This window comes from Polyodon spathula, chromosome 16 (genome assembly GCF_017654505.1).
Source record: "Polyodon spathula isolate WHYD16114869_AA chromosome 16, ASM1765450v1, whole genome shotgun sequence".
Classification (NCBI taxonomy): domain Eukaryota; kingdom Metazoa; phylum Chordata; class Actinopteri; order Acipenseriformes; family Polyodontidae; genus Polyodon; species Polyodon spathula.
This window is the reverse complement of record NC_054549.1, coordinates 36,727,067-36,748,937: the sequence shown is the minus strand read 5'-3', so window position 1 is coordinate 36,748,937 and position 21,871 is coordinate 36,727,067. Positions and strand designations below refer to the sequence as shown.

Below are 21,871 nucleotides of genomic sequence, written 5' to 3'. Positions count from 1 at the left end.
AAGGTGTTAAATGCACTTCCCTCAAATGTCTATAGTTGGCAGTCTTAAGCATTGTGGCCTGAACACAAAACGAGTACCTGGTCCTTACAACCAGTCTGACGGTATGAGTTTTTAAACCCTACATTTAAAAATAAACACTCAACGCTGCATAGCAATGTCAGCCACTCACTTTAAACACATGTTGGTTCTTTTCTGCTGTGCAATGGGATTATTTTACTGCAGTCCATGTTTCTTATTCTATTCAGCTGGGGTAAACGCAAACAAACTTGATTTTTGATAAGCAATGTTGGAAACACATTTTTTTTTTCTGCACACACTGGATTCAAAAAAGACTTGAGGTTGTTAGTTTAAATAACATTTATTTCATTAAATACATTAACAACTTTTTCCAGCTATTTATTTAACCAGTAACAGTAACATGTTTTAAAGGGTGCTGGGAATTGAAGGTTTGTAGAACCATGAAACAACTACAAATCCCAAAGGACTAAACCTTGTTTAATGTGTGTCTAATCTCAACACAAGGAACTGATGTCATCCTGGGACTTGCTCATTTGGAAAGTGGTTCTGTTCTTGTGCTGTAAGGTGGGAGTCGGAACTGACCCCTCCAACCGTCCAGATTAAATTTTGCAAAGTGCACAGAAGCTAAGTGCGCTCACAAATGAAAACAGCAAAAAAAAAATCAAAAACAAACAAACAACTTGCAAATAAAATATAAAACTTCAGGTGTGGGTAAAAGCCCTTAAATAAGAGAGTTATTAATACCTATATATACACATAGTTAGTAATTATAAACTGCTTGTTCCAGTGACTGTCAGCCCGCTCAGGAAGGTGAGCAGTGCCTGGTGGAACTCCCTTGGCTTGTCCATGTAGCACGCGTGCTTGGCTCCATCGATTCGCACTACAGTGTGGTGAGGGAGCTGGCTCAGGTTCTTCAATGACTGGGTCCCCAGACTGCCATCCAGGGCACCAAACACTATCAGAGTCGGGGTCTATGAGAGGAGAAAGGGAGACAGAAACAGATGTATTGCAGGGGCTGATGAAATTCCCTTTTATTGTGCCCAGTTCTGGTTCTTAAAACTACCTTGTTGAGATTTCTTAATTAAAATGATCAGGGGATTGAGGATAAACAGGACCAGACTATGAAAGCTATTTTTTATTCTGCGTGCAGTAAATCACAAATGTAACTTCTTGACTATCTTGTTGCTATATATAGTAACTATAACCTAGTCACTAATCCATGTGCTGCATTTCACCTCCTTTTTTGCACTTTTTTTGTATTTCTTTTGATGATTCTTTTGATCTTTTACACAAGCAACCTCCCAATTTGAAATAGCCAATTATTTTTAGGCCACCAGCTGTGCTGACTCGGGAGTGTTGAAGACGAACAAACGCAGTCCTCCGAAACGTGTCCCATCAGCCAAATGCTTTTTTTTTTTCACTCTGCAAGCCCACAACGCAGCTGAGGTCGCTGGTGCACAGAGAGCCAAGGACACCGTGGCCAATCCAAGCCCTCCCCACCCAAGCGATACTCAGCCAGTTGTGCGCTGCCCCTTGGAAGCGGTCGTCCACTGTCAGCAGTGGAATAGCCTGTACTCGAACTGGCAACTTCCAGGCTACAGGGCACATCCTGTGCTCCACGTGGAGCGCCTTTAACAGATGCACCACTCGGGAGCCCCAAATGAGTACTGCTGTCCAAACGCTATAGAACACAAAGTGCCCGATCAACTGTGGTTTGACCAAACTGACTGATGCTGACATAATGAAGAACGCGTCTTCTCTACCTGTATGTTGTGGTACTGCTGCTCGCTGTAGAGCTTGGTGCCCACAGGGGCGACAGCGACGAAGCCTCTGAGACGGGAGCTGTGGAGCATCAGGAGGGGGAGAGAGAAGCGCCCGCTCATCGAGGGGCTGATCAGGACCGGCGCCTGCACCTCCAGGGAGTCCAGGAACCTCAGCAGGAGGTTAGTCCGGTTCTGATCCGTCTTCACTAATTCCGAATCTGCTCAGATCCAAATTTATCCATTGCATTGTGAAACGAGGCATGTTTAATTTATGCAATACAATAACAGGCATTTCTTTTTAGTTTTAATTAAGAATTCCACCAATCTCAAAATGTACAGGGATGGAAATAAGACTCCCAATGCTTAGCATTCCTGTTTTACTACGAGTTTAAAAAGACACAGCTGAGCTTTTTATCTAAGCTCCTGTAAAACCTGGAATGAATGAAACTGCTATGCAAAAGGAGTCTTATTTCCATAATTAATTTTTTTAAAGTCAGAAAACCCATCACAACTGTGTGATAAAGGTTGTTTTTTTCCCCCTTAAAATGTTAATTCACTTTGGACAACATTATGTATACATATTTTACAGTCACGACGAACTGGATCTGCATCAACAAACCTTGGGTTACTTTACTTAATACCTTTTAATGTATTATAGAACTCGGTACATAGTTAGTCTGGTGCACAACATGTTCTTACCGGGCAAGTCCAGGGCCAGTGCTTGGTAGCCGTGACTGGCCAGTAAAGCGAGGGTGCCCAGGTCCTCCCAGGTCTTTGAGGTGAAGGCCTGACCATGCAGCAGAACCACCTGCAGCCTGTGTGCGCGAGCAGCACGGTTACAATTAGGTAATGCAAGTTCAGCACTGGATTTAATGGCTGCTGGAATAAGGGGACTCCTATTAGAAGGGTTAGGGTACAATACCTGCTGCAATTCCAATTCTTTTCTAAGATCAATTCCCAATTACAATTCTCATTACCTTTTAACCAATTCCAGCACACCACTGATCAAAATTGCAATTCACCGTATTCTGTTAAAATGAGCTTCTCACAGTGGCAATAAATTACTTACATTGAAGTCACTGTCAGTCAATTAAACTGGCTTCAAATTAAAGCAACTTAACAATCACAATAATTATTACATCTCTAAACTATCAATTCCTTCGAAGGAACTAGATTTGGAATTGGGAATCGTTTCTAAAAATTTGAAAAACAGGAATTGACCTCAACCCTTCATTTATTTTATGTTACTATAAAACAAAACTAAACTAAACAAATGTAACTCATAAATAAAATGCAGAAGTGTAGTTCTTTCACTACCAAGAATCTGAAGAATTCAAAGACAGGGAGCAGCACTGCGTTCAATGCCTTGGTCACTGGTACCCACCTGGGCTGCATCTTCTTCCCCGCTGCATCGACGCTGATTGTTTCCCTGAAGGAGAGAGGCGGGTCTCCAGCCAGCTGGCCCGTGCGGATTGTGATGTTGACTGGCTTAGAGAATTTAGCGGTCGGAGCTGTGGGAGAGCCTCCCGTCAGCCCCATCCTCCGGACATTCAGGAAGGGCTCCATACTGCCCTGGCGAATGGCGGGCAGCAGCAGGTACAGCAGCACCGTCGCCAGCAGCACTAGACCCAGGACTACCAGCCGGTTTCGGAAGAAATGCATTATCCCAGCGCGGCACAGTCTAAAGAATGGGAGGGGAGAAAGGAGAGGCTAAGGTTATACACTGGCTACAGAAACTTACCTTAACTGTCGTGCTAGGAAGATTTCCATAAAAACAGATGAAAAGTTTGGGAACAAGAAAAGGCCATTCGGCCCATCAAGGTTTGTTCCTTGTTAGCACACCATTCTCCCCTTGGGGGAGGGGAGGGGAGGGGAGGGGGGATCAAAAGCACAGAATCAAGTCTTTGTTTGAATGTTGCCAGTGTTTCGGATCCCACTGTGCACCTGGTGGGCTATTCCCTGCATTTCTAACTGTAATAATGTGCTTCATACCTCCTCTTCTAAACTTACTTTTGCTCAGCTTTCACTTATGCCCTCTGTCACAGTTTAGACCAGTGGCACAGTCCTAAAGTACGAAAGAGCAGTAAACCATTAGGACTTGTTTAAGAACAACACAATAGACCAACCCTGGTCTTTGTTCCAATCATGTCCTTAACAACACCGTATAAAAAAAAACACACATTTTAAACAAGGCAAAAGTTTTATCCCACAGAAAGGGGTCAAAATCAAAAGCATATACTTAAAAAAAACAAAACAAAAAAAAACAATACATAGCAAATTACTCAACACAATGCATAATAATTTAATATCTCCAGGAAATTAAGCAACAAAATAAACACTAGATAAAATACTTTAAATAAAATTAAGCAGAAAAATAAAAAGGTGTTTTTACAGTCATCTTATTTTACACAATCCTAGAAAAGATGTCGTAATTAACATAATCCTAAATAAATCGTAACCTACACTGCACTAAAATTGCAGGTTTAATCTCTAAACCTAAAACATATTGACCATATTGATTATAGTCTCCCAAACAAGTCTGTTATCTTAGCTAACAATAACGATAAACTGCAGTCACTTGTTTGTCCTGCTCGCCAGTGCCTGTCTCATCACACACACAGTGCACACCAGCACTTGCCTTTCTTCTGACGCGATAACGAGAGCTTCGCAGCTTCGACCGGACTTGTGTGCGTCTGTGTAAGCAGTCCGACGGGGGAAAAACGATTAAATAAGATTCCACTTTGTTGTTTTCTGTTTGTTTTTATGCAATTAATAATCCAAAAACAATATACGTCTGTGTGTGTGTGTGTGTGTGTATGTATGTATGTGTATATGTATGTATGTATGTGTATATGTATGTATGTATATATATATATATATATATATATATATATATATATATATATATATATATATATATATATAGTTTTTGCTCAAAGAGCCAACTTGCCAAGGTTGCGGTATGTTTAATATATATATATATATATATATATATATATATATATATATATATATATATATATATATATAAAATAAAACAACAGCAGACACAATTACCACTGACTGCAGATGAATTTGGTCTCTGAATTTCAGCAACCAACAGACAGGATTGCTCAAACACACTGGGTGAATGTGCGCCGAGAGTTCAATGGAATTCATTTTCACAGTGACGACAATGTCAAAAACCTTGGCTCACCTGTACCCACCTATGCTGCCTGACCTCTGTCTGGTTTTACTGTCAACATGTGGATATATTTGTTAAGTGTTGGCGTCAAAAAAATATCTCACCCATAATAGAGAAGGTGAATTTAGCCCAAACTTCATTCCCCATGATTCCCTGCTGCTCCTTACGTCGTCTCCCCAGTGCGCATGCGCAGTTGGCAGTTGTTTGGTTTTGGTGACGGTGGCGGCTGTGGGGTATAGCTGGGAGTGCTTTGAGTTTACGTTACAGGGAGAAACAGTTCTGATAAACGTCACCAGAAAAAACAGTTAAGCTGCCAAAATACACTCAGAACCATCGAACAGCAGCGGAGTTCAGATCCGTTGAGTGGACAGGGGTAATATCCATTTAATTTCAGTTATCTGGGCCTGGCGAGGGAGGATAATCCCCGGGCTCACCTGTGGATTGTGGCCGGGAAAAGGTGGGGGAGAGCGAGGACGGGGAGAGGCGGAGAGGAGCCGTGGAACTCTATCTTTGGAATAGGAAGCTTAATGCTGATTGTCTGTACTCCGGAGGCCGAAATAGTACGACAAAAAGTTAACGATTAACCAGCAGCTGTACTGTGAGCAGACGACTGGAGTAAACGAACCAGCTGATTTGGAAGTTTATTTTCTTTAAGTGCAGGTTTTGTTTTTCTCTGTTATCTCTTATTTGTACTGCTGGCTGAGATGCTTACAACCTGTCTATTGGAATAAGAGTTTTCCTCAATGGGGAAAAGCATATAGTTGTAGTACGCGCATAGATAGTAGTTAAGGTCTAACTTTGATTATCCTCGGTTTACTTTTTCCTCTTAAGTTTACTAGTTACCAGTATTGCTACTAGTAACCGTTTGCTTTCCTGATTAATATTTCATTAATGATTTACTGTGTGTGCTCAAGATTTAGCTTCTTTTCTACACCAGGCCATCTCTCTATTAATATACTGATGGGACCGGTTTTAATAATAAAGCGAATTATTTGTTTGGATGCTGCTGTTTTTTAAACGCTAGATGTATTCCAGCAGAGAAATCCAAGCACATCTCTTTAGTATTTTTCTGCTTTTGCAATTTTAACTCTCTTCAAGACATTAAGATCTAGTGCCACAGCATTTACTTTATTCAGTAACTAAATAAAAATGAACCGCTATCTGCCAGTTGCCCGCCAACACTTTCTGGCTGCCCTAGCCAGCACCAGCGTGGTGGTCAAAGCCATCTGTGCCGTAGTCATCCTTTTGTACCTGCTGTCTCTAGTGGTGGACACTGTCTACGTGCTGGGGGTGACACCTGGCTTTCTCTTTCCCCCGAACTTCTGGATCTGGACCCTAGCCACCCACGCGGTGACAGAACAGCACGTGTGGGATGTGGTGGTTAGCCTGGCCACGGTGATCGTGGCTGGGAGGCTGCTGGAGCCCCTGTGGGGTGCCCTGGAGCTGCTCATTTTCTTTGCCGTCATCAACGTCTCCGTGGGCCTGCTGTCCGGCTTCTCTTACCTGCTCACCTACATGTCCACCTTCAACCTGGACTACCTGTTTGAGGTGCGGGTCCACGGCATGCTGGGCTTCTTGGGAGGAGTGCTGGTGGCCCTCAAGCAGACGATGGGTGACTCCACAGTGCTGCGCGTGCCCCAGGTGCGGCTCAAGGTGGCCCCCATGCTGGTGCTGCTGGCCCTGGCTGTCCTGCGCTTCACCACGTTGATTGACACCACGGCCCCACTAGCAGCGTACGGCTACGGCGTGCTGTCCGGGTGGGTGTACCTGCGGTTCTACCAGAAGCACAGCCGTGGCCGGGGGGACATGTCGGACCACTTTGCCTTTGCCTCCTTCTTCCCAGAGATCCTGCAGCCACTGGTGGGCCTCCTGGCTGGGCTGGTGCACAGCGTACTGGTCAAGGTGAAGGTGTGCCGCAAAACCGTCAAGCGGTATGACGTGGGAGCGCCTTCCTCCATCACCATCAGCCTGCCCGGCACCGACCCTCAAGATGCTGAGAGAAGAAGGTGGGTACAATCTGCACAGGAGGTGAGAATGAAGGTCTAAACAAATTAGGGGGTTGGTGTTAGCTTATGTCTTGTACACTGAACTGCCAAGTGAAATTGTAAAACACAAACGCCATAAGAAAAGTCTCAGAGTAACAGATCTTAGGTTTGTGATCCTAAGGACTTTGGTTTTAGCTTGGACCCTGAACAAGTAGATACTTTACTCCCCAATAGGTGCATGTATGAGGTAATATGTTAAAATATTATGGGTGCAGTGAGTGATGATGTCATTATTACAACTTTTCTTTGTTGCAACTGCCAGCCTGCCTGTGGTGGAGGCAGGCAGAACAGAGTAAACTAGCAAGCTCTGTAAACTTTGACAAGCCTATAGACTACACAACGATTGCGAGAGATGTAAAATAAGTGGTGTGATCTACAGTAAAAATAAGATGCTCTGGCCATCTGGTACAGTTTATGCCTTCTAGGACGTTGCTCTTATTCGTCCTCCACTGCTGCTGGTAGAAAACAGCAATTACCTGCTTTGCCTGCTGATCTGTGATCAATGACTAAATTAGTGTTCTCTGAAGACTCCCTGCCTCCAGTTCCCACCTGTGCAATTTGCTGACTTGCACAGGTGCTGTGATTGCATGACATAATAATCATACAGTATGTATTACTGTACTAATAATTTCTACCAAGGCTTCTACGTATATATTTTTTTAATGTAAATTACCTGCAGTGAACTGAATGGCACTGTGACCAGTGCACATTAAAACAGGTTAAAATGTGTCTATAGAAATCTTATAGAACAAGGATGTGATTTGTAATGATGCTGTTGTATCTGTGTCTCTGACAGGCAGCTTGCCCTGAAGGCTTTGAACGAACGTCTGAAGCGAGTGGAGGACCAGTCTGCCTGGCCGAACATGGAGGAGGAGGAGGAGGACGAAAGTGGAGCTGACGCGCCGCTCCTCCCTGGACGTGAGGCCCCATCCACTGCTGGGGCGGGCGGGGGCCAGGAGTCCGGCATCATCAGCTTCGAGGACGCACCTTTACAGTCCTAATGCCACAGCGAAGACAAGACTGACATGAGACCAACAGAGAGAGATATGAATTCAGCTCCTTACCATCATGAGGACCTCCTTGCACTTGTTAATGGGAAAAGTAACAGTTAAAACAAAGTGTGTGTGTGTGTATATATATTATATATATATATGTATATATATATGTGTATATATATATTATATATATATATAAATTATATATGTAAAAAAAATCCTATGTCAGCGCTCGATCCATTTACACTTGGGGCAGGGGCAGGTTTTTATTTCTCTTTCAGCCAGTAGGTGTAAACTTTAAAGTCTGCAGGACAGTTTCCTTGACTTGACAGGCACCTGCCAGAATTTCGTTGTTAAATTTTATGTACCGTGTTGTTTCCTAACAAAGTAGGTTTCAGCTGAAAGTGCTACATAAACAACTTGTAGGATACCCTTTGTGCTACCAGTTAGTCATGGTTGTGTCCGATTTGTAAACCTTTCATTTTTGTTTTTTTTCACATAAACTTTAGAAATGCTTGCAAACAGCATCCATTTTCGTTAAGTGCTTAAAGGTCTATTTCTACTTCAATAAATCTTTGAAATTGTGAAATCGTGCTACTTGAGAGACATACTCTATCTTAAATGATCGGTTTCCTGAATTTTCTAGGCTTTGCAGAATAATTTTTGTGTTCAACTTCTGTAGAATATCACAACAGTCCCACACTCCTGAATCTTCATTTTGCTTTAACATGTTGAATAAAGATCTTGTATAAGAAAAAGACACATTTATACCGAGCATTGTTGAAGTAGAGCTGATGTTGGGTTTTATCACTGCATTATTTACCTTGGTGCTGTGAAATTATACACTAGCCTTTTATTTTTGGAGGCTAGGGTTTGATTTCTGTTTCAGTCCCAAAATGCCCAACCATGACCTACTTCTTTATTGTTTCAACACTTAGCATTACTTATTATGCTCATGAAGTTATGGAGTCACATTACCACTAAAAGAAAATAGACCATTGTGATGTGAACTGAAGAGCTGGTTTGGAGTTGGTTTTCTTTCCCTTGCTGGTTCCGTTGTGCCAGTGTCTGTTAAAGAATAGTGCATTTGATTAGTAGAAAAGTGGCAGCTGTAATAATAGTTTTTTGTCACCAGGTGTCAGTTTGATATAAGCAATTGGCAGAGACTTCTGTGCATGCCAATGAACAGTGTGTGCGAATGGGTAACTAACCAATTGAACAACCTGGTCTTACGACTTGGCCACAGAATTGCTGAGTATTTGCAGGGTTTAGAGTTTCAGCTAGCATTGCATGGGTAGGACTGTGTCTTAATCAAGAGCGTGAAAGCAAAACTGCAACAGAAATGAAGTAAGCAAGGCAACTAACTGCCATATATCAAGTGTCTGAGAATCTCCCACGCACTTCTAAAGAGGTTGCATCTCAAGGGGTTGATTGTAATAATACAAAATCGATATGAAAGTGTTCACAAACCCAAGCATAGCAAGCACTGGTTTTAAGCTGCTCGTTAATGATGTTCTGTTGTCTAATCTGCAGTGCAACTAAATGTAGACGTCACTTTCGCTTCACATAATGATTTGTTGGCCAGCCAAACTGAACACTAGGATGTCAGTGCTGTTAGAATCTAACTCTTAACAGGAAACCAAGAAAAACCGCAAGAACTGAGGAGGGTGTCAAAAACCATTGAGATGAATGTAGCTTTGATAGGAAATGCGTCAGTGTTCTTACATTTTTACATTGATGAGCAGTACTAGAACAGCTTTGTGGGTGGTATTCATAACAAAATAGCATGCTGATGCTTTGGGGCATGTTCAATAAGCTGTCATTTATCCAGGGCACATTTTGCACCACTTAAAAAGATAAATTACCTGAAACAAAAATAGCAAGTAGTTTGGTACAAAACCCATTCATATTTTTATGTTTTTTACTTAGTTCCATTTAATGAAAATATACGTAAAGAATTATGTGAATGAAGGACAATTGGAAAAAAAAAATAGTAAAAACTTTTCTTTATTTGCTTTTTGAATTTCAACACATACTAGTGACAATGACTGGAAGAGCTGGCAGTACCTATTACAAATAAAAGTCCACAAACTTGTACATTTTAGTTGTTTGATTACTTGTGTTCCTATCTGTCCTCACACACACACGTTTATTAAGAGAGTGTTTAAATCCTGCTAAGTGTTAGATAATGCACACACACATCATATTCACCTAACAGGAAAAAATACTAATGGACATAATTTTGATCATTTTTAGGCTAAAAAAAAGGGAAGAACATTCAGTGAAAACATTCATACAGATATAAACAGTACAATGGTAAATTGCAGAATACATTTTGCTAATAATCTTTTTTTTCATTTCATCATTTGTTGAAACACTGTCTTGACATTTTTTTGTAACCCTAACAGTTTACATACTGTATCACTAAAATGGGGAACAAATGAATCCTGGGGGGGGGCTCCAGTTGAGCTTCCCTGAAGTGCATCGTTTACTCAACAGTACATGCTGGGATGGACGGAGAAACGGCTGGTAGATTTTTATTTTACACAGCTTGTATTTCTGAGTCATGTTATAATCATTGGCTGATCCCAAAATGCTCTGCTCCTTTAAGTCTGGAAGCGTTTCTTTGTCATGTAGGAGCTGGTGACTTGGTTCATGATGACCAAGGTGCTAAGTATAGGGCACAAGGCAGCCAGGTACCAGCGCAGGCTATGGACAGCAGTAGTAAACCATAAGGAAGACATGCCCAGCAGTAGGCTGGAGCAGCCCAGCAGGTACCCCACCAGTCCTGATGCAGCGTGGTAGCGCTTCAGTTTGGCCAGCGACCAGCCTTTGGCCAGTTTGGGGAAGAGCAGGGAGACCCCACCCAGGGACTGCATCACAGCAAACAGGACAGTCAGCAAGCCAACCAGCCCGTGCCAGGTGGCGAAGTGTGGCTTGCTGTTGAGGTGCTTGTTGTAGAAGATGGCAGCCAATCCCAGCAAGGCGCAGGTAGTGGCTAGGGTCTGCAGGATCCAATGGTAGCGGCCTTTGATCTTGTGGGAGAAGTGCTGAATGGGAGAGCTGTCTGGGGAGAAGATGAGCAGGGCCTCTGTCATGAAGAAGGAAAACTGGGAAGGGAAAAAGAAAAAAAATAACAATTCAAAGCACATCAATTAATACCCATGTGTTATATATGTAAAATGAACACAATACAGATGAAAACCAAAGTCCTGTTATTATAAGTGCAAGGTGGACAGCAGTGAGTCTTACATTGGAGTCGGGTCGGGGAACAAATGCAGAGGAAGATGTACTCTATTAATTACAGTACTTACAGAGAAAGTCATCAGGAACGGATGCCAAGAAAATAAACCTGAAAAACAGATAAGATAGGATAAGAGTCTGCTCCCAACACTAGGCTACTGTCTATAATAAATTAAGTAGTCATTACTTTTTATATATATATATATATATATATATATATATATATATTTTTTTTTTTTTTAAGGCAGTATTTTCAAGTGCAATATTTCCTGACACCAAAGTGGGAATCTCATAAGTTGTTTTTAACTCCTTTGTACATATAAACCAATCTGAAAGAGCTTAATGTTTGGAGTTTGGAGCACAGTATCTCTTTTTAGAGATATACTTTGCAAGACGAGTCTTTTAGGTGTTGCAGCTGCTGGAGTATATTAGGGAGTGAGCGCGCTAAATACAAAGCAAAGCTGTTGAAGTTAGAGACAGTATACACTGCACTGGTTGCAAAGAGGACCGTGCAGAGCTGTACTCACTAGTCCCAGGCCTGGCCACTACAGCTAGAAACACTGTGAACCCCACACACAGCACATGCACACCCACACCAGCCACTCTGCGCAGGATGCTGTACAGCCGTGATTCGGAATCCACGCTCAGTGTCATTCTCCGGGCTGAACCAGCGCCAAGGCGGCTCTCTCCTCCTGGTACGCCGTTGTTCGCTTTGTCACTTTGTCACTTGTAAACTAGTCGCCAAGGCTAATCCATTCAGAGGGGTTGTTACTGTCCTCCTTCCACAAGCAGGACTCTGTCTGAGCTTCAAGAATCGGGAAGCAAGAATAGACAGCTGGAGTTCTAGAACAGAAGATAAGGAATATTCAGTCTCTTGGTCTTCTCTGTTGAGAGAAGGGTGCTCATTTAAAACCAAGAGTTCGTGCTACTGAATTTAATGCTAATAATGTTAACGCCATTAATGGTACGCCATTCCACCAGTTAGTACAGTAGCACAATATTGGCTAACATTGTCTCCCGTTGCATTTCTTAAACTCTACCATATGCGTAAAACAAAATAAATACCTTTTTTTTTTTTAGATAGTAACGTCTTACTGAAAGCAAACACACACACACACCTACAGTACAGAAGTACAGTACACTTGGTTTCTGCCCTTTAAACCCCTCTGCTCTCTCTAGGAGCAGCACAGTGCAATTCTAAACACAAAAAGACAAACAGTTGCTTTAAAGAAGAAAAGGTTTTGAATGTTAAACTTCCGTATTCAACCCCAAACGAGTCACTGCATCCGCCCTAATATACCCACACCTTACACAACCACTGCAAAATGCACAAGCGTGCGTGTTCTTTAGTAAAAACATCAACTTGATATTTTAAAGACGTGGCTTAACTTACCTATTCAGATGTATTTGTTCCTCTGCTGTAGGTAATCAAGTAACCCTCATATATTTAACTACATACATAGTTTTGTTAGTTCGATCAATATGTTTGTTTGTTATAAAAGCATAATAAAGCAAAGATAACGTGATCAAACGGCGAATCAAATATTCTAGTCTTTATTGTGACGTGTATGTAATCAAGCTGTTATTTGCTTTGCACAGGAAACAGTTGTCCCGCCCAGACAGTAGAGGAGAGCTATCAATCAGAGGATTATCCCCGCACTATCTATATTCTGCATTAATTCGGTAGCACGCAGAGATAGCGTTTTAATCAATGAAATCAATACAAAGCAAGCCACACCCATTCCCGTCCCAGGGGTTGATTTTAGAAGCCAATTCATCCTTTCTTCTCCCCCACCAACCCGCCCCCTTTCAATGGCACATCCCGGGGCACCGCTTCCTGTTAGCACACGTTATGCAATGAATTTAAGATCTTGAAAAAGAGGTTCCAGGCTCGTAATTGTCTTTATTTGTTTTTGTAGCTACCCTTCACAGCATAAATGCTCGGAGCTGAAACAAGACAGATACTTGTAAATAAATAAGGGTAGTCATAAAATAGTGTCTAGTCGCAGCTTTATTATTGCCCCGCTACGTCAAACCGTTTTCTCTTCTCAAGTGCAGGAATTATATATAATAATTTGAATGTTCTTTAGTTTGTACAGCATCTGGACGACGCATTTAAACAACTGTGTTTTTTTTTTATTTTTATTCTGACTAGGTACTATGGTGTTATGACCTTAGTCTCTATCTTTCAAGTAACCATTTTCATTTTAATAATAGTTTAATATGTCTGTCTGTTTATCTCTATCTATCTGTCTTTTGAGAATTAAATACATATTTATGTGAAGCACAAGAATAGACTTTTTAATTTATCTATGGTAGAAACCATAAACTCTTGTACCAGTATTCACCCATTCTATTTCAATTGTAGGTACAGTATAATGTCCAAGAAACATGGACTACTTGTGTAGCTATTTGTAGAGTTCAGATTTACCCTGCTGTATCGATGTGCCGCAGCAATGCTATGGGGAACACTAATATTGAATTGTATCTGTTTTCAATATTCAAATGTGTACTGCACCACCCCCAAGGTCCAGAATCTCATGGATAACAAGGCAGCTCAGGAGGAGTGCCTGTTTTATGTCACAAAGCCAGGTAAAGGCAGCATGACTGAGGTAAAGAGGGCTGCCTATTGAAGGAGAGCTGGGGCTGTGTTGCAGTGAGGTATAGAGGGGTAACAATTGAGTGAGGGTTAGGGGCTCTGTTACAGGTTTAGATGGGTGCAGAGTGGGAGTTGAACTGAGATGTAAAGGGTAATATGTATATTTTTAAGGGGAATAGGAAGCAGAAAGGTATTGTATTAATGAAGGGGGCTGCCCAGCCATTCCGTGTCTAAATGTGTCTGTGTGCATGTCTGTGGGCAGGTCAGAAGCGTGCCAGCCTGCGAGATGTGTTCCAGCTCTACTGTGGACTGAGCCCTGGTACCACCATGAGATCTGTGCTCCAGATACGCTCAGCAGCTCCAGAGAGTCGACAAGAGGTCAGTGTCCACACAGGGCACAATTCAACTCGCTTTTGGGAGGGGGGAGCGGGAGAAAAAAAAAAGTTCATGTAACAAACCCAGGGCATGCACATCCATTTTTGTTGTGATGTATTATTGATTATGCGTTGAACAAATTCAAATAAGAACTGTTCCTGTTTTTGTGCTTGTGTTCTTTGCATTTTTAAAATGCTGTTCCTCTGCTGAAAGTAAACTGAATGGGGCCTGTTGTCCTGTTTCTGACACAGTAGATGCATTCAGTATGCATTTATTCCCGTGCAAAGTTTGCAGATGTTTAGAGGAAAACAAACAAGCGCTGGAGCAGATACCTCGAAAATGCCTGTCCCAAAAGCAAGGCAGCCTGTAACGGTTGGCACTGTCTCTACAGGAAGCTGATCCAGTTTGGGTTGATAAAAGGGTTCATCCGCAGGCTGCAGAAGTACCCCGTGAAGACAACCCGCGGCGATAGAAGCCGCCCGTCCCGGCTGTACACTGGCTGCCATAGCTACGATGAGATCTGCTGCAAAACAGGTAGCCTAACCAGATCCAGTTACGAATGTGCTGGTTTGCTTCATAATATCTGTTCTGATCCCAGAACTTTGTCTAGTCAGTTCTTTTTAAAAGGTTGGATGTGGCATTGATTCCACGCAGTAGGTACAGCAACTTGCAGCAGGTGGAGGTGAGACTCCCGTTCTGAACAGAATGACCCATTCCAGGTTTTATAGCTGCGCTTTAGTTGATTGGACTCTCTGCTTTAAACTCCGAGTAAAACCTGGAATGGCTCAGACACTGCTACGCAATGGGAGTCTTTGTTTTGGATTCCCTGCAGTACTGTACTTGCTTATCTCCGTTCCTGCAGGAATGAGCTACAGAGAGCTGGACGAGAGGCTGGAGAACGATCCCAACATCATCGTGTGCTGGAAATGAACTCGCTGGGGCCAGTCAGCTGCAGCTGCAGCTAACGCAGGGAAGAGACAGGCTGGGACGAGCCAAGTCAGCAGAGAGATGAAGAGGGATCACAAATACCCAGGAAATCAAAGTGAAAGCACATGCCAGTATCATAGCGAAGGACTTGCTGTGCACTGGGATGAAAGAGAACCACAGTTTTTGTATAGAAATGAATCTGTTTTCATTGAAACAGAAGGAATGATTCCACAATACTGGGTGCAGCTGTATTAAAATCATGCAAAAATAAAAGCGTGTGTTGGTTAGTAAAATGTGTTGTTTTATATAATGCATACGAGGTGACTTACCCTACAACCGACTGCACTCTCTACTGCAATAGGATGTCAGCTCTGTCAATCTGCATAGCTTAGACTGCAAAATGTGTTCTTTTTTCCCAAAAGGGGGGAAAAAACTGTTAATGTTTCATGTGAATGTGCTCTTCAAACAGTTTCAGTTTTTGTTAAAAAAAAAAAAAAAAAAAAACAAGACGTGAAAATACCATGATCTTCACCTACGTGTTTCACTGGAATCCATGCAAAGTTTACATTGTCCCATGCGTCACGCAAGCACGCACGCACGTACGCATAGGTGTTGAGTGTGATCTGTATGACAATTACTGAAAATATGAGAACGTCCTAATAAAGTAATACGTTCATATTATAAGGGTTCGTGGTACCTGTTTTCAATGTTGTGGTTGTTTAAGTGAATTGTATTATAGCTTTTGAAATCGAGTGTTATTTTTTCTGTGTTCTCAAAATGAAATAAAATAACACCTACTGAACTGTATGGTACAATACCTGTAACATTTTACATTTGCAGAATTGCAATAATGTTTAATATAACGTCTCACTGAACGTCTAAAATATTATTACATCAAGATATACTATGATATAAAGTGCCCATACCCTGTACTGGTTAAGATTGTTTTCGTAATAAAATGTTTCCCTTCTAATTGATTTATTTAACTATATAAGACGCAAACAATTATATTAAAAGTTTGACTGTCAAAAAAAAGTGATACAGTATAGGAAAAAGCATTCGCATCGGGCAAACAGTATTCGGGTTTATAAAGAAATAGGTTGCAGTGCGCCTGCGTATGTTTGTGGTTGCCACGGTGACGGCGGCGGGCTCAGTGGAGGGAGCAGATTTGACAACAGCACAGGGGAAAGACTCAGGCCATAAAGCAGCACACATCATACATCCCACCACCGCTCATCAATACAGACATAGCGATGGAGATTACAACAGCAGTGATGTTACCCGGAGAATCCGAGGGGTACGTCCAGAGTTTGGAAACTTACCCACTCAAAGAAATTGGAAGCGCCCGGTAAGCCGGCTGATATTTTATGTTAAACATCATTAAACATTTGCAACGTGTAACATTTTCCATGTATTGTACCTCTCATTTGATAGTACAGAAATATCTACCAACTTAAGTTACCGTACAGTTCCGTACACTAGTATAGTACCTAAAATAAGCGTGTATAAAATCTTCATTATTGTACAGCAATGTCTTCTAAAAGGTGCTTGATTAAAACTAGCTTTGTTTACATGTTTGAAGCATTAAACGTGTTCTCGCGTATGGTTTTCACCCAGAGTGAGTTGATTTAAATAAAAGTAAAAACCTGCCTCCAGTTCCAGTTCCAGTTTGGGGTTTTCTATTGCTCAGAATTTAGTATGTGTTTCATCGTCGCTGTGCATTGTGCAGATGGTTCCGACAACACGAATACATCGAGAAGCTGAACATGCAGGCAATTCTGAACGCTTCAGCCAGCCAGGATGAGTTTGTGAAGGAGCACCTCATCTCCTACAGCAAGGTACACATCACCTGATCCGACAAGTCAAGCAAAAGTGCCTTTTATTATTATTATTATTATTATTATTATTATTATTATTATTATTATTATTATATTATTTTTAGTGTGTCCGGCTCTGTATGGGTTTTCTTAGATGACTCGATGTAACGTTATTTCATTTCTGTTCTTGTTTTACAGATCCCCATTCTGATTTATGAAATTATTTCTGTAGAAATTTGGAAACATAAAGTGTTCCCAGTCTTATGTCAGTTGCAGGACTTCAGCCCCAAAAGCACCTTCCCTATATACATGGTGGTGAGTCAGCTGTACTGTGCAGCCCTGGTGATAAATTAAATCCACAGGTGAATTTAGATAGATTATACCCTAGCAGTCCTATCCTCATTGTGTTTTTTTTTCCAATGGATTAACAGATTCATCATGAAGCCACCATTATCAACCTCCTAGAGACTGTCCTGTTCCACAAGGTATGCGTTCAGCTATCTATTGAAACGTCTCCTGCGGTTGATACCAGAAGGTACCAACTGGATCAGGTGGTGTCGGGTTGAAATGCTAAGCTCTGTTTGTGACGGCAGGAGTCCTGCGAGGCTGCAGAGGAGGCTGTTCTGGATCTCCTCGATTACTGCCTTCGGAAAGTCACCTGTCTGGCCGCTCAGTCTGTGACGGGGGAGACTAAGACCCAGGACAAACTGACCCAGAGTGACCACTCGGACACAGCCACACTGCAAGTGAGACACTGCAGGAGGAAAGGGGGTTGTTTTTACGCAGTCCCAAATATAACCCATTCAGATGTTACCCAGATGCAATAAAATACAAGTCACAAAGTCAAAGTCATTTAAAATGTCGGTTTTGCAATAATACCTTGAATCTGCATTGCTGAAAACGTTCCAGAAATGCTGTGAATAAGGGCTAAACATGACCTGCAACGCTGTTTCAGAACCTAAGAGATCAGGAAAGGGACTACCGAACATAACTACATTTCAAGTTTTAAATTTGAGGTTCACTTCAGCAGAAGCATCAATTGAATTGGTCCATGACATTTCCTGTTCGAATGCGGTATTTCCTTGGTTTGGGGTGCAGTTGTGTTTTGTGCCATACATCGTTGGGTCGGCCTGTAATAAACTTTAAAAGGAAAGGGTTGTTTTTAAAAATCCTTTTCAACACACTTCACTGTTTTTTGTTTTGTCAGGATCTTCAGGAACAGAGCACGGCACTGGAATTTGATGTGTCACTAAAAGCCCTCTCCATCCTGCGCTACATCACTGATCACATGGACAGGTAGGTTGTTCTTGTGGATTGCCTATTCGGCTGGGTTGGGTTCTGTTACAAGTTGCTCTTTAGCCCCTAGCATCATGGCTTCTTGTTCCTTGTTGCAGTTTAACTCTGAGCACCCTAACCAGGATGCTGAACACACACAACCTGCCCTGTGTGCTCGTGCAGTTAGTGGAGCACTGCCCCTGGAGCCGACACACTAAAGGTATGCACTAATAAACTGGATTACTATATGGTAGAAAAGAGCCAGCGCATCTAGTTTTGGTGAGGCAGCAGCTGCAATCCCTGTGGTAACTGTAGCATCCTGTGTTTGTCACCTACAGCACAATACCCAGCATTCTGAGTGACTGATAAGAATTACAGTTACAAACAATTGTCATCAAGAGTGTGCAATGTATTGTAACAGCATATTACACTGTAACACTAAATTAGTTACACTTCAGAGGCCCCAGTCTTAAATGTACTTTTCTTACTGGTTGTTGGCAAACTAACAACACTGCCCTGTTGCCTGTACCGCTGTGCTGACAGGTGTATTCTCCCCGCAGGTCAGCTGGAGAAGTACATGGATGGGAAGTGGTACCAGGTCCCCAAAGAGGACCAGCTGAAGATGACTAAGCTGGACGGCCAGGTGTGGATCTGTCTGCTCAACCTGCTGCTGAGACCGGAGTGCCAACAGAAATATGACTTCAACGACTTCAACAAGGGCCAGCTATTAAAGGTGCAATCCAGAAGATACACCTCTGTACCCTGGCGCTTGAGTACGAAGGGATTCCGTTAGAATACGCTTGTGCTGAGGAAGTTATATCAAAGTGTTTTTTTATTATTTATTTTAATGCTCAGAATACATTTTTTATAGAGGAAAAGAGTGATTTTTAAATCTGTTTTTGCCCAAAAGTTCTGTAACCAAAATAAATTTACATACGGAAAGCTATTAGGAAGGAGATATATATATATATATAATTGCTTTTTCTTTGGCAGGATATTCTGTATTCAGATTTTAAACTGCATTCGTTTGTTGTTAGTGTGGCCCTCAATGGTGAACAAGCTAATTTCCAGATGGCTGGTCTAATTGTAATCCGCTGGCAGGACATTTTTCTTCTTCTTAATAAAACTTCCTGCAGAATGGTTTAAAATAGTGTACAAGGAACAAATACCTATAGAAAGGCAAGCAAAACTCTGGTACTATCTGGACAACATCCATATAATATATTTTTGGATGCCATTGTAATACCAGTGTATTTCCCTGGAAAAACAATAGTGGGATCTTTAGCAGACAGCAATTACAAACAGCGGTAGCGTTACAGATACAGCAGATCACTGGTGCTACCACTGTAGCTGTCCTTGTTCTTCCATTGCTCCTTTGCATCGCATTGGTTTTGTAATGCCACTGCACTGCTGTTGAAGGTGGCTGGGTAAGGGAAGCACTGCTGTTCCGAGAGGCTTGTGTGTCACCTGATACTTGCTTTTTTATCTGCAGCTGCGAGGCTTCCTCACAGAAGTCCTGATTGACCAGCTGCCTAACCTAGGCGAGTTGCAACGCTTCCTCAGCCACCTGTCTGTGACTGATCCTGCTCCTCCAAAGAGGGACCTGATTCTGGAGCAGGTTAGATCTCAGGCTTTAATCCAGGACACTGTGTTTAACACCAGTCAAATCAGTATGACGACAAACAGGGCAAAATGACCTCACACAAGTGTTTTTAATGTGGTAGAGAAATAGATTGGGGGTAAACCAGTGGGTAGACTCTGCTTTAGTTCAGAGCAAACTCGGCCGGTAAGCTTGTCAGAAAGTTTCCATGTTTTTTAATCCCTCTCCTTAGGCAAGAAAAATAGATCATCCCTCTCTGCTGAGTGGACAGAAATGCACCTTCCCATTTGTTTTTAACTATTTATTAGATCCCTGAGATTATGGACAACATTCTGAAGGAGAATTCTGGTAAATGGAAAGCGATCGCAAAGTACCAGGTGAAGCAGGCATTCAACCCCTCTGATGAGGACCTGCAGAAGCATGCACGCAGGTAAGCTAGATAGCCTTATTGTTCATGCCACACAGACATGTAAGCACAGCCTCACTCTTAGTGTACACTGAAGCACTGCAACAATGTGTTCTTGGTGCCGCTGCTCGATGCCCGGTGTGTTCTCTGTTCTCTCATCCTAATCTCTGGCTCTCCTCAGACTGGCACAGACCTACAACCTGGACGTGATGGAAAGCCTGATCCCAGAGAAACCCAAGTGTGGCTTCTGTGGTTCGGAGGCATCTAAGCGCTGCTCCCGCTGCCAGGGCGAGTGGTACTGCCGCCGGTAAGAGACATCGACACACACCCAGCACCCTCTTTAAAAAAATAAACAAGGAATACGCCTTGATGGGCTGAAAGGCCTCTTCTTTTTCTTTTACCAAGTACAAGAAACACAGTTAAGCTTCATAGGCAGAAAATCTGGGAAGAAAAATGGTTTGATCAGTCGACTTTTTGACTGTAAAGAATTTTTCAAGCCTTGCCGAACTGAGCATGTTTATCTTAATCTGGGTCCAAATCTCACATAGCTGTGTAGTTTTCTAATGTGTAGAGACCCAGCGTCTATGTACAAATGTACTGTCTCCTGCATGAAATTGCTTTGGTGATTGACTAGCAATGACAGTATTATTTTGTGGACGGGCTCGAGGTTGCCTGGCTGACTTGTTTTATTTCCTCACAGGGAATGCCAGGTCAAACACTGGCAGAAGCACAAGAAAGCATGTGAGCTAATGGCTGAAGCTGTGACTAAACTTCATGGGGACTCGAAAATCGAAGCATAGAAATCCAGCAAAACAGCACAGAACAAGCAACTGGGAACTGATGCACCATCCCTGCTTATAGGGGCAGGGAGACTCGTCTTCATAAAATACACACAATAAATAAGGGGAAGGCATGGGGAATGGGGAAGGCATAATTGAACTGCAGCAGTTTCTTCAGAACTGGGTGATTGCAATTTGCAACTTGCAACTTCATTCCCAGCTCTTCCAGCAGGGGTCACTCTTGAACAGAAGGATTTCTTTGTTGCTGTGACGGAATGGTCATCCTGATCTGGTCCATGTAAACGTTAGCAGAGCTTGAACAAGTCCAACTTAACAATGTAAACAGCAAAAGAAAGAGAGGAAGCCCCGAGGTCCAGCAGCTGTTAAACTTTATTTCTTTAACCTTTTGTTAAGGACAGGGACCTGTTTTGTACACAAAGATTGTTAAAATAAGCCTAGCATTGTTTTTTTTTAGTGATGTTTGTTTAGGAGTTGCTTTGTGCATGTGAGTTATGTTATTTTCCTTGTAAATATCCCTTAACACAATTAAATGCCTATCAGTTACAACTCTACACTTCCAACAGGACATGGCCGTGAATGCAGTGGCTGCATGTTCCATGTCTACTCAACTGATGGGTTGACCTAATTCTGTGATCCAACAAAGTACTGCAAAGGAAAATCTGTTTCCCATGGGATGCAATTCCAAGCCTCTAAAAAAATGTGTCAAAGAATAAACGTGAAACAGACACAGAATTGGTGTCTACTATCATGCATTTCCAAGGATCCCTCTTCCTGTGGATGGTAACAAGATGTTGTGTTTTTCCTTGTGTGTGAAAACTGCTTTG

General features: G+C 42.2%; 4 protein-coding genes and 1 long non-coding RNA gene across 9 annotated transcripts; 3 read left to right on the top strand and 2 right to left on the bottom strand.

The window, feature by feature from the left end:
* Nucleotides 1-342: 342 nt before the first annotated feature.
* Nucleotides 343-5,087, bottom strand: LOC121328429 (protein ABHD14A-like). Of its 3 annotated transcripts, none has more exons than XM_041273079.1 (6): nucleotides 4,360-4,415; nucleotides 3,792-3,846; nucleotides 3,166-3,462; nucleotides 2,481-2,596; nucleotides 1,782-1,999; nucleotides 343-989 (listed from the first exon to the last, which is right to left on the bottom strand). In XM_041273079.1, exons 3-6 carry the CDS (start codon nucleotides 3,441-3,443, stop codon nucleotides 786-788), a joined length of 816 nt encoding a protein of 271 aa, XP_041129013.1. In that variant the 5' UTR covers nucleotides 3,444-3,462; nucleotides 3,792-3,846; nucleotides 4,360-4,415; the 3' UTR covers nucleotides 343-785. The 3 variants fall into 3 exon arrangements, with proteins under 3 accessions (XP_041129013.1, XP_041129014.1, XP_041129015.1); XM_041273080.1 differs by lacking the exon at nucleotides 4,360-4,415 and adding an exon at nucleotides 4,245-4,300; XM_041273081.1 differs by lacking the exons at nucleotides 3,792-3,846; nucleotides 4,360-4,415 and adding an exon at nucleotides 5,070-5,087.
* A 74-nt stretch (nucleotides 5,088-5,161) lies between these two features.
* Nucleotides 5,162-8,158, top strand: LOC121328426 (transmembrane protein 115-like). The gene is made up of 2 exons (XM_041273074.1): nucleotides 5,162-6,971; nucleotides 7,807-8,158. Exons 1-2 carry the CDS (start codon nucleotides 6,115-6,117, stop codon nucleotides 8,009-8,011), a joined length of 1,062 nt encoding a protein of 353 aa, XP_041129008.1. The 5' UTR covers nucleotides 5,162-6,114; the 3' UTR covers nucleotides 8,012-8,158.
* Nucleotides 8,159-9,996: 1,838 nt separating this feature from the next.
* LOC121328427 (cytochrome b561 domain-containing protein 2-like) lies at nucleotides 9,997-13,005 on the bottom strand. 3 transcript variants are annotated; one of them, XM_041273076.1, is made up of 4 exons: nucleotides 12,642-13,005; nucleotides 11,839-12,091; nucleotides 11,320-11,357; nucleotides 9,997-11,115 (listed from the first exon to the last, which is right to left on the bottom strand). In XM_041273076.1, the coding sequence occupies exons 2-4, from the start codon at nucleotides 11,900-11,902 to the stop codon at nucleotides 10,612-10,614; spliced, it is 606 nt and encodes a 201-aa protein (XP_041129010.1). In that variant the 5' UTR covers nucleotides 11,903-12,091; nucleotides 12,642-13,005; the 3' UTR covers nucleotides 9,997-10,611. The 3 variants fall into 3 exon arrangements, with proteins under 3 accessions (XP_041129010.1, XP_041129012.1, XP_041129009.1); XM_041273078.1 differs by having other exon boundaries at nucleotides 11,845-12,091; XM_041273075.1 differs by having other exon boundaries at nucleotides 11,776-12,091; nucleotides 12,642-12,999.
* Nucleotides 13,006-13,430: 425 nt separating this feature from the next.
* Nucleotides 13,431-15,716, top strand: LOC121328428. The gene is made up of 4 exons (XR_005951685.1): nucleotides 13,431-13,840; nucleotides 14,110-14,225; nucleotides 14,614-14,756; nucleotides 15,085-15,716. It is a non-coding gene; the product is annotated as an uncharacterized LOC121328428 (long non-coding RNA).
* A 557-nt stretch (nucleotides 15,717-16,273) lies between these two features.
* zmynd10 (zinc finger, MYND-type containing 10) lies at nucleotides 16,274-21,868 on the top strand. The gene is made up of 12 exons (XM_041273073.1): nucleotides 16,274-16,497; nucleotides 16,879-16,987; nucleotides 17,165-17,281; nucleotides 17,398-17,451; nucleotides 17,560-17,712; nucleotides 18,174-18,262; nucleotides 18,361-18,461; nucleotides 18,802-18,974; nucleotides 19,734-19,859; nucleotides 20,150-20,271; nucleotides 20,429-20,554; nucleotides 20,948-21,868. Exons 1-12 carry the CDS (start codon nucleotides 16,403-16,405, stop codon nucleotides 21,045-21,047), a joined length of 1,365 nt encoding a protein of 454 aa, XP_041129007.1. The 5' UTR covers nucleotides 16,274-16,402; the 3' UTR covers nucleotides 21,048-21,868.
* Nucleotides 21,869-21,871: the final 3 nt, after the last annotated feature.

Bases quoted from the DNA above. Each gene is read 5' to 3' on its own strand.
- LOC121328426 (XM_041273074.1), top strand. From the start codon at position 6,115: ATGAACCGCTATCTGCCAGTTGCCCGCCAACACTTTCTGGCTGCCCTA. The intron at 6,972-7,806 runs GTGGGTACAATC...TGTCTCTGACAG, and splicing joins CAAGATGCTGAGAGAAGAAG to GCAGCTTGCCCTGAAGGCTT.
- zmynd10 (XM_041273073.1), top strand. From the start codon at position 16,403: ATGGAGATTACAACAGCAGTGATGTTACCCGGAGAATCCGAGGGGTAC. The intron at 18,263-18,360 runs GTAGGTTGTTCT...TCCTTGTTGCAG, and splicing joins ATCACTGATCACATGGACAG to TTTAACTCTGAGCACCCTAA. The intron at 20,272-20,428 runs GTAAGCTAGATA...GGCTCTCCTCAG, and splicing joins CTGCAGAAGCATGCACGCAG to ACTGGCACAGACCTACAACC.
- LOC121328429 (XM_041273081.1), bottom strand. From the start codon at position 3,443: ATGCATTTCTTCCGAAACCGGCTGGTAGTCCTGGGTCTAGTGCTGCTG. The intron at 2,597-3,165 runs GTGGGTACCAGT...TCGCGCACACAG, and splicing joins GGGAAGAAGATGCAGCCCAG to GCTGCAGGTGGTTCTGCTGC. The intron at 990-1,781 runs GTAGAGAAGACG...CTCCTCTCATAG, and splicing joins AGCAGTACCACAACATACAG to ACCCCGACTCTGATAGTGTT.
- LOC121328427 (XM_041273075.1), bottom strand. From the start codon at position 11,902: ATGACACTGAGCGTGGATTCCGAATCACGGCTGTACAGCATCCTGCGC. The intron at 11,358-11,775 runs GTGAGTACAGCT...TCTGTTTTTCAG, and splicing joins AGTGGCCAGGCCTGGGACTA to GTTTATTTTCTTGGCATCCG. The intron at 11,116-11,319 runs GTAAGTACTGTA...TTCCCTTCCCAG, and splicing joins CGTTCCTGATGACTTTCTCT to TTTTCCTTCTTCATGACAGA.